Raw genomic sequence first — 10,487 nt, 5'->3', positions numbered from 1 at the left:
CACCGCCTAGGGGGGATGGCCATGCCGCAATCCCTTCTCCTCCATTCTCCTCTCGGGATCTTGGGCACGCACGCACACACGCCCGGTGTGAGTTTAAGCCACCAGGTCCGGGATACAAACTGCAGTTGACTACATGGGAGTCCAGCGACATAGCCATTACGCTAACTGCTGGTCCCTTCCCAATGAAACTTTATTTATGAGCATTAAAATGTAAATTTTCTATAATTTTTGCATCTCACCAAACATTACTCTTTTTTCTTTTTCTTTCTCGTTTTTTAAAAATTTATTATCATCATAATCTTGTTTATATTACATTGAATCACATTTAACTTTACAGTGTATTACATTGCTTTTTCAAAAGGGAATGCCATGCATGTCAGTCAATACAGAGACATTAAAATCCCCACTTCATCATTCAACATTTTCTAAGAATTTTTTTGAAAGCCCAAGTCTTACTACTTGAATGAATAAAATCATTCAACATTTCACTACAATGGAATGACTTTCAGAATTACCGCAAGAGAATTTTCTCTCAGGGCTTACCATGCTTATGTTACTGCAATGACCATGCAGGGATATGCGTATGTATTAGCTACAGGGTGTGTGCACTTGCCAGGGAGAAGGAGGGAGAAAGGAGGGTGGAGGGAAGGAGAAAGAAAGTCAAGAATCACCCCTTGGGGGGCGACCACCTAATTCCTTCTCCTCCAGTCTCCTCTTGGACACACGTGCCCAGAGTGTCTGGGTCTGGGACTCAACCGTGCAGTCAGCCATGTGGTATCCAGCCACCTTACTTCCATCCCATCTGCTAGCCCCTAAATTTTTAAAAAAGATTTGATATTTATAACTAGTGTTTCCCCACGTTTCAATTTCATAATTATTTAGTTTTAGTGGTGGAATAATAGTCAACAAGTGATACATCACAATTTCCTACATGTTGAACAACTGTTCAGTGTTTTCATTGTCCTTGTCTAACTGGGCTTTGAGATGGAAAGAGAACCCAGGCAGTCCCACAGAGGATTTAACAGAAGTTTAACAGCAGAGGGTAACTCCGAAAATGGGAGGAAGCAGGGCCGGGCAGACCACCGCCCTCGTGTGTGTGTGTGTGTGTGTGTGTGTGTGTGTGTGTGTGTAGGTACAGGCTCTCTCTCCTCTGTTCTGCTTCTCCAGACCTCCCTGCCCCAAGCAGGCTGGAACCGTCGAAGGCACAGCAAGGGAGCTGCACGACAGGAGCAAACTGGGGGGAGAAAGTCATCTGGGGAGAACGACAGCTCTGTATTTGAGTTTAGGCAAGTAAGTCACCTCAGGGACATGTGTCTGCTCTAGGGTCAAAGACTGCAAACCTTTCTTACTGTTAAAGGCTAGTGGCTCAAGCTGTTACCTCAGTCAGGGGTCTGAATGACTGCCCTAGGTAAGAATTTTATTTATTTATTTTTTAGAGATTTTTGAGTTTAGGCAAGTAAGTCACCCCAGGGACATGTGTCTGTTCTAGGGTCAAAGATTGCAAGCTTTTCTTATTGTTAAAGGCTAATGGCTCAAGCTGTTATGTCAGTCAGAGGGTCTGAATGACTGCCCTAGGTAAGAATTTTATTTATTTTGTTTTAGAGATTTTTGCTATACTGTACATGTGCTCACCAGAGAGACGGAGACAGATGGAGAGAGAGTAAGAAATCATCCCCCAGGGGGATGGCCACACCACAATCCCTTCTTCTCCATTCTTCTCTTGGGATTTTGGGCATGCACTCAGTGTGAGTTTCAAGCTGCCAGGTCCGGGAATCGAACCATGGTTGACCTTGTAAGAATCCAGCACCTTAACCACCATGCCACCTGCTGGCACCACTCCAAGTAAGAATTTAACTCAAGCAGAACTGCCGCTCAAGACTAGTAAAGGTTATTCTAGGGCAAAGATGGAGTTTCATTTGGCCCATTCACACAAAAACTAATGTGCTTATGTACATCTTTGGGCATACATTATTCGATTTCTGCTGGGCTATAGCCCTAGGATAAACCTAGGATTGAAGTTACTAAGTCAAAACACAGTTTTGTAATCGTATCAAGTTTTGCCAAACTGCTTTCTAAAAACTATGTTCCAGTAATGTGAGCTAGTTATATATTTCTGCATAGCAAGCCTATCACAACAGCCAACTGGCTTACTATAACCCACATTTATCACTGTCTCTGGTTCTGGGATCTGGCAGGGCTTAGCTATGTCCTCTGCTTCCGAAGCTCTCACAGACTGCAATGAAGTGGTGGCTGAGACTAGGACCTTATCCGAAAGCTTGACTGGGGAAGGATTCTCTTCTAAGCTCACATCATGGTTGGCAGGACTCACTTCCCTGTGGGACCCTAACTGGCTGCTGGTCAGTGGCCATCCTTAGTTCTTTTCCACATGGGCCTCTCCAGCATGATGACTTGCTTCGACAAAATATGTAAGCCAAGGCCTGGCTATCATGGTGTATGAACAGTGCCATTGTTTTGGAGGAAGAAAGCTGTAGGGGAGGCCCAGGTTCAGTGCTTGGGCCAGCCCGATCACACCAGGCATGGCTGTGTGCACAGTTCTGACTAATTGCAAGGCTGAAGTAGGAGGACTGCAACACAGAGACGGTGTCAAAAAGTGTCTGTCTCAGCCCTTCTCCCTTTCCTTCTCTCATAAAGGAAACAAACAAATATGCCAGCCAAGAAGACAACAATCTGTTAGCAAGACAGAAATCCTAATCATTTATAAGGTAATCACGGAAGTGACTTCCCCTCACTGTGGCCACATTAGAACCAAGAGACAAGACAGGGGAGGATTACCCAAGGCCAGGAATGGGGGTTGGGGATCACTGGAGGCCATTGAGAGGCTCCCTACTACAAACGTTGCCAAGAACATTGACATGCTTGAATCAATTTTACCATAACCTCATTAACACCAAATGTTCTAGTGTTTAAAAATCACTAGTATAGACGGTGAATAAACTACCTCCCACTGTCATGCCTTCTTCCTCAGCCTTGTCTCTCTCCCTAGGGTGACCTGGGGTCTTTACTCTCAGTTGCTGCCAAGTAATTTCCAAAAGATGTTTACAGAGAGTAAACTAAAAAACTGCCTGAACTGGGGCTTTGAAACACTGAAAAGTGGGACCAGCAGATAGCGCAATGGTTATGTCAACTCCTGCTAGTTGGCTATGGTTCTAGTCCTGGACCCAGTGGCTTAAAATCGACACTGCGTACATGTGCATGAGTGCCCCAAATCCCAAGACGAGGATGGAGGAGAAGGGATTGTGGCATGGCCATCCCCCTGGGGGGTGATTTCTCGCTTCCTGTCTGTCTCTCTAGAGAGGGCATGTGCTCTATAGCAAAAACAAAACAAAACAAAACAACTCCCCCCCCCAAAAAAAAACCCCAAACAAACAAACAAACAAACAAAAAACTCTAAAGAAAAAGAAAAAAAGAAACACTGAAAAGTGTAGCCAGGACCAGCAGTTGGTGTAACGGCTATGTCGCTGAACTCCCACATAGTCGACTGCAGTTTGAGTCCTGGACCTAGTGGCTTAAACTCATGCCGGGCACGTGTGCGTGTGTGCCCAAGATCCCGAGAGAAGAATGGAGGAGAAGGGATTGCGGTGTGGCCATCTCTTCTGGGGGGTGATTTCTTGCTTCCTGTCTGTCTTTCTGGCAAGCGCACGCACCCTAAAGTAAAAAAATCTCTCAAAACATAACAACAAGGGGACCAGCAGTTAGCGAAATGGCTATGTTGCTGGACTCCCATGTAGTCGACCGCAGTTCGCATCCCGGACCCGGTGGCTTAAAACTCACGCCGGGCGCATGTGCGTGTGTGCCCAAGATCCCGAGAGGAGAATGGAGGAGAAGGGATTGCGGCGTGACCATCCCCCCTGGGGGGTGATTTCTCGCTTTCTGTCTCTATGTCTCTCTCTGTCTGTCTGGCGAGCGCACGCGCCCTATAGCGAAAACCTCTCAAAAAAAAAAAAAAAGAAAAACACAACAACAAAAACAAACAAACGCCAGACTTCACATTTTATAAACTGCCTTTCACTTTCACCATCGAAACAATCCTGTAAGATACATATAAAAAGGCCAGCGGTGATGCAGTGGCAAGTCAAACGGACCCACAAGGGAAAGGACCTGGGTTTGTGCTCCAGAACTTTCCTGAGCATGCTGGGTGCGTGTACAACCGCGATCTGGGCCAGCTGAATCTGGAGGTGGATCTTGGCATGAAGATGCTGTGAGCATGTCTCTTTTTGTTGAAAGAAACAAATAAATTTCTTAAAAAGATACATATGAATATCCTTTTTTTAAAAAAAGAGATTTTTGCTATAGGGCACATGCTCCTGCCAGAGACAGAGAGACAGAAAGTGAGAAATCACGTCCCCGGAGGGGTGGCCAAGCCACAATCCCTTCTCCTCACACGCACGTGCATGGCCAGTGTGAGTTTTAACTCGCTGGGTACGGGACTCGAACCACAGTTGACTACATGGGAGTCCAGTGACATAACCATTATGCCATCGGTTGGTCCTGAATATCCTCATTTTATAGACAGGAAATTCAGGCCTAGAGGTATGAGATCACTTGTTCAAGGCCACTCTACTGATGTGGTAGGACCAGGATTTGAACCCACGGCTGCCCACCCTGTTCTCTCCCACCTCCTAAGGTCCGCTTGTCCTCAGCTAGTGTCTCTCAGGACCCCAAGATGCTCTGCCCTTCCACCCCATTCCACTCCAACGCTTAACATGGAAGACTGGGCACCCCCTTTTCTTCAGTGAGCTGGAAGGCTCTTCCCCAGAGGCTCTGCTCAGGGACCACTTTCCTAATAAAAGACATGAATCTGGAGAGTCACCTCTAGACCAGCAGGAGACAGGCTCCAGGCTCCACAGGGTAGCCGCACTGCAAAACTTTCAGGATAAATAGGACAGAATACATTTAGTGTTAGAGAATGGTATCTGGAGCAAGACTGCTGGTTTCAAAGCCTCTTTTTGCCACCTACAAAGCTTTATGATCTGGGGCAAATTTTTCCAGCTTTCTGAGCTGTTTTCTCACCTGTAAAACTGAAATAATACCGACTACGTGCCCAGGGGAGGATATATGAGGAAATGTCTCTAGGAACCTAGCGCAGTGTCTGGTTGCCCAAGAGGCCCTGTTATAATACGACAGGGATGAGGTGGGCGAGAGACTAGCAGGAGCCTTGCTGGGTGAGGACCTGTGAGTCTACAAGGGGAGAGTAAGGCAGGTTTATGGCAAGATGGTGCAAAAGAATTGTGAAATCCATGCCTAGCTTTTCTGTGATATTTTGAACTCTTTGAAGCCCCCATGTATTTGCACACGACCTGTGATCTACTCACATGTGGGGATCGGGCCGGCTCCAGGCATGGTTAAGTCGGCCCTGCGTCGTGGACACTGGTGGGGAGAGGCAGTAGGGCCAGCTAGTGTCAAAGATCAGCAGGTCCAATGTAGTGCCATGACTCGGGGGGCTTCCTCCGTGTACCCCGTGTCTGGATGTGTGTGTGCCTAGACAGGGCTGAGGGTATGGTATTTGTGTCTTTATGCAGCCCTCTGCAGGGCAGCCGCACTCTGGGTCTGTGGATGACTGCTCTGGGGCCCGGAGACTTCTTGCGTTCACTCAGGGAGCCACGAGCCTGGGGTGGGAGCAGAGAGGCTGCAGTCAGCAGCAGTGTTCTCCGGAGATCCAGGAGCTTGCGCTGTCAGCATGGTTGCCACAGGCATTTGAGAGGGGAAGTAGCAGGGTAACTAGCTTACAGGTGACTTCCTGTCACCTGGCTCACCTGCGAAGCCCTAGAGCACATTTCTTAACCCTTTGGAATCCACCCCGAATCTGTGCGTAGGGACACAATATATCACATTAAGTGGTACCCTTCTTCCTAAAGCCTCTTAGAGTTCCTGGTACTCTGGGTTGTAATCTGTGTTCTCTAAGAAGTGACCAAGAAATGTCATTTTTCATTGAATTCAGCAAATTGTAGAAGACAGAAGCCAGATCTTGCCTTTGGAGAATCCCCAGGTAATGAGAAAGGACAGGGTCAGACACCACTCAGTGGCCTCACCCAGGGTATTCAGGCAGCCTTAATGTTAACTGCTAAGTAATTTGGGAGCTGGGGCTATGTGTAGCTTAGAGGCCTGTTAGACGTACAATCCTGCCATTGCAGCTACTGCATTTCTGCAGATACTAAACCACTGACTCCATGAAAACTAGTTGGTAGCAAGGGAGAGAAGTTCCTGGTGCATGACAGCATAAAACGGGGTGACATGAGATGAAGTGTCCTGAGCAAAGTGAGGTGCCAGCAGTCAGGAGTCCGAGTTTCCCACTGGAGCAATACTCTGCAGTATTCCTGCAAACCGAGCAAGTCAGTCAGGGAGTCCACTGCACAGAGCAAGGACACAGGGAACTTGGAGGCTTCAGTGGGGAAGGAGGGACAGTGAAGGAACCAAACTGCCAGTGAGCTGGGACTCACCCCAGAGGGATCCACTGAGCCAGAGAGCTGGGACAATGCACTTACTGGAGAGAGCAGGCCAGGATGGGAAGTGCGGCTTTAGCCAGAGCAAGGGGATGTCCTCAAAGGGTCTTAGGAAGGAGATCCGCCCAGTCAGACCTGTACTGCCCAGTACTAAAGAGCGGAGCCACTGGGAGGGAAAGCACCAAGGGTGGGTGCCACCACTGGGATGGTGGGGAGGACGACTGCCATCCCAAAGCCGGCCCTGAGCTGGGGCTGGTGCCTGCCAGCCACCCTGCTTGGGGAGAGGTCAGGGGCATACAGAATGTGATGGAGAGAGGACAAATACACAAGTGCAGGTGCATGCACAGGGAGGTTCTGCCAGCCAAGGTTGGGGGACTGGAGTTGGTGTTTTGGACCCTAAGCTGCTGTCTCCAGGTGGCCACATGGTCTAATAGTCTTTGATGAGCAGCTGTAGCAGCATTTGGGGACATCCCAAGGGATATAAAGTGGCATTTCCTAGACAGAGGCTTGCACTCAACCACTCCAACATCCATCCCTCTATGGGTGCACAAAGCCCATGCCTAATGATCAGCTAGGGACCAGGGGCTTGTGGGATGAGGAAGGCCCTGTCCTGGGGAGCTGTGCTGGGGACCTTGGCCTTCCAGGTCTGGAGCAGGGCCTTGGAAGGTGGAATAGCACAGAGCCCCAGCCCAAGGAGGACCCGTGGGGAGGTGTGCCAGCCCCACATCAGCCCACTGGCTCTCTCTTCTTGGTGTCTCCTGCCAGGAACTCCCTGCCACCACTGAGCACCCATCCCTGGGTGTGGCCTACCCCCTTTGCCAGGCCTGAATTCTTCAGAGCTCCCCAGGAAAACACAACCTCCAATGAGCAGATGACATGAGTGGCCAAGGTGGGCCTGGCTTGATGGTCACAGCTCTTGTCACCTTGCCCCACTGGGATCTATTGTCTGATGTTCTCACTAGCCTCCTTTGGGTCCTGGGGGATGGGCAGCAGGCTGATCCCCTGCTCTCCTTGAGCTAACCCCTCCTCACCCTCCTCCTCTTCAAGCCCACCATGCTCGTTGTCCTGGAAGAGTCCCTGAAGGCCCCACCTTGAAACAGCCTCTCAGTGAGGCTGACATTACCTCGTCACTGTGGTCTCTTACATTTTTTCTTTATTCATGACAGAGCATGTGCGTGAGAGTGAGAAAGAGAAAAGCACCTGCTGCAGGGTCAGATCTGCCACACTCCCTTCCTCCAGCCCATCCTATCTTGGGAACTTATATACATGCTGCTTCAGGCTGTGTTGGGGATTCAAACTGCAGTTACCATTTGGCTTCTAGCTCTGCAGTGTGGCACGCTACCACCTACCATAGCAGAGGAAAACTGAGCTGTGACTGCCAGGCACACTGGGGGTGGTTCTCTGCTGTAGCAGTGTTCACGTACTGTAAGGACCTGGTGGTGGTGAGGCATGGCCTGACTCCACAGCTGAACGGCAGTCAAGGACAAGGAGGACACCTGTCTATGAATATAGTATGCCCTCTGCAGGCCACACACAACCCTTCAACCCCGCAAGGTCATTCTCATCATCCCCACTCTCATGTTCATAAAGGGACTTGCCCAAAGTCACTGGGTCCATACAGGGTATGCTAAGAAAGAATCTTGGTGGCTTAACTCCAATGCCTGTCATTTTCCTGACACTGGGCTGTGGATGCAGAGGTACCAAGAGGCTCCCTCAGAGTTAACAGCAAGAGTTGTCCTTGTCCTCAGTCCTTCAGGAGTGGCCTGGGTTGAACGTCACTCTCCACACCTGTAGCACAGAGTCCCGGCGGGTTGTGTAGGGTAAATGTTTGATTCGGAACCAGTGTCTGGGGATGATGTTCCCGCTGGGTGTGTACAGCTTCTCCCCACGCCTGCCCAAGAGACTGCGCAGGGCCAGGTTGCCCGATAGAACCTTCTCGTAGAACTCCACTCCACCCCGGGCATAGGCTGCAGACAGAGAGGCTGTGCGGCGGTCCAGCCAGGCTTCCAGGGCATGAGTCAGAGAGTCTGTGGAGAGGGCGTAGGCCACGAAGCCTGCCACAGCTGCCAGTAAGTTGAAGGCAGCCCGTAGGTTCGTGGGGCCTCCATAGAGGCCCAGTGCATGCTTGGCACCCACACTTAGTGCCCAGGTTCCTGTCAGGCAAACAGGGCCGGGCAGGGCCTGTAGGGCGGCTGCGCTGCTCTCCAGGAACACCACCTCCCTAGCCAAGGCGAACTTCTGGGCATCATGGGACAGGGTGAGGGCATCTCTCAGCCGGGCACCTGCTGGGCTCTGCCAGTCCACTCTTTGACCATGGACAACCACAGAATGGTCAATATTGGTCAGTGGGACCCCCAGAAAGCTGGCGGGGATGCCCACCACAGCCCCAGCAGGGAGTCTCGGGAAGCCAGCACTCACAGGCTGAAAGATGAAAGTGGTGAAGGGCTTGTAGCAATGGCCTGAGGGAACACCCAGGTCCTGCAGCACCTCTTGGAAGAGGTTCTGCAGTTCCGGGGACAGGGGGGCCGGCTGGCCCTGTGGCCAGTACTGGTAGAGCCATTGGATCACGGGATCCGGGAAGAGGTGGTAAGACATCTGTATCCCAAACAGGCCTGTGCAGGAACCCACCAAGACGCCTGCTCTGTGTCGCTGCACAAATGCAGTGGCCCACCGCAGGGGCCCAGCCATGACTGCTGTCACCGCAGACAACCTGGGTCAAGAAAAAGAGAAGTCAGTTCCTGGGGGCCGCCTGCAGAATGAACATCCTCCAGAGGCAATATGGTGTGGTGGGTAAGAGTGTGGGCTCCATAGTCAGAATGGTTGGGTTCTAACCCCAACTTCCTCTCTGCGTACTTCCCATCTGCCAACCAGGATGTGACAATAGCCCACCTCTGGGGGGCTGTGATGAGCACGTGAAAACACATAAAACAATGAGTATCTGGCAGATGGCTATCCCATAGGAAAGCCCTGTGTTACTAATTTATAAATGGAACTTACACTCTTCAAAAGTTCATGGAGAAATGTAAATCCATTTCTCCATGAACTTTGTAAAGACACCACTATCTGTTTAATTTATCAAGTATTTAAGACATGCTAGCCACTGTCCTAAGAGCTTCACATGACCAACAGCTAAATCCTCACAACCCCATGACCTAATTACTACTACTGTCCCATCTTAAAAGTTGTGCAAACTGAAACACACACAGGTTAAATAAATGGCCCAGATCCCAAACAAGTGAAGTGGCAGGCAGCCCTAACCCCCAGCTCCTCGGTGACTGTTTGGAGACAGGGTGTTTAAAGATGCGATTAAGGTAAAATGAGGACATTAAGGTGGGCTGCGTACCCAGTGGTATTGGTGTCCTTGCAGAAAGACATTAGAAAGGACACATACAGGGAAGCCAATGTGCAGAGACGAGAAGCTGGCCATCTACAGCTAAGCAGGGAGACCTTGGCCGGCAGCCTCCAGGGCTGGGAGAAATTAATTTCCTGCCCGCCAGGTCACCCAGTCTGTGGAGCTTTGTTAAGGCAGTCCTAGTAGACTGATACAGGCAGTGTCTGAACACAGCTGCCAAGTATTCACAGCAAGCTTTGCCTTCTAGAAAGCTTGATATACTAAATAACATACACAAAAGTAGACAAAATAGTTCACTAGCCAACTTCAGTCATTACTAACTCATGACCGATCTTGTTTCATTTCTCCTCGCACCACACCGCCCTCCAACAAGCTTATTCAGAAACGTACCGGGCATCCTAACGTTGCATCCGTGAATATGGCAGTAAAAATAATGATACAACTTTGGTTGTAGCTTACTGTACTCCTGTCTGTGAAAACCACCTACAGTAATTAGCAATGAATTGCAGCAAAAAAGAACGCAAAGCACCACTCGGCCAATTTCAGTCCATCCGGGCCTTTTCCTCTAATAAGGAAAGTCAGGCTAGGAACAGAGGGGTCCCGGCCAAGGTCCCTACGCTCCCAACGCCACCCGCGCCAGGCCGCGCTCTGGGTTGGCCTGGAAGTCAGTGCTG

The 10,487-nt window shown here is 50.0% G+C and overlaps 1 protein-coding gene across 1 annotated transcript; it reads right to left on the bottom strand.

The window, feature by feature from the left end:
* Positions 1 to 7,599: 7,599 nt before the first annotated feature.
* On the bottom strand, positions 7,600 to 10,469 carry TMEM177 (transmembrane protein 177). Its single transcript, XM_006169569.2, has 2 exons — positions 10,204 to 10,469; positions 7,600 to 9,171 (listed from the first exon to the last, which is right to left on the bottom strand). The coding sequence occupies exon 2, from the start codon at positions 9,147 to 9,149 to the stop codon at positions 8,214 to 8,216; it is 936 nt and encodes a 311-aa protein (XP_006169631.1). The 5' UTR covers positions 9,150 to 9,171; positions 10,204 to 10,469; the 3' UTR covers positions 7,600 to 8,213.
* Between the last annotated feature and the right edge of the window lie 18 nt (positions 10,470 to 10,487).

The sequence above is a fragment of the Tupaia chinensis genome, unplaced genomic scaffold, assembly GCF_000334495.1.
Source record: "Tupaia chinensis unplaced genomic scaffold, TupChi_1.0 Scaffold147282_1, whole genome shotgun sequence".
In the NCBI taxonomy this organism is placed as follows: domain Eukaryota; kingdom Metazoa; phylum Chordata; class Mammalia; order Scandentia; family Tupaiidae; genus Tupaia; species Tupaia belangeri.
The sequence above is the reverse complement of the archived record's forward strand: the minus strand, read 5'-3'. Positions and strand labels throughout refer to the sequence as shown.

Coding starts and splice junctions, on each gene's coding strand:
- TMEM177 (XM_006169569.2), bottom strand. CDS start 9,149: ATGGCTGGGCCCCTGCGGTGGGCCACTGCATTTGTGCAGCGACACAGA.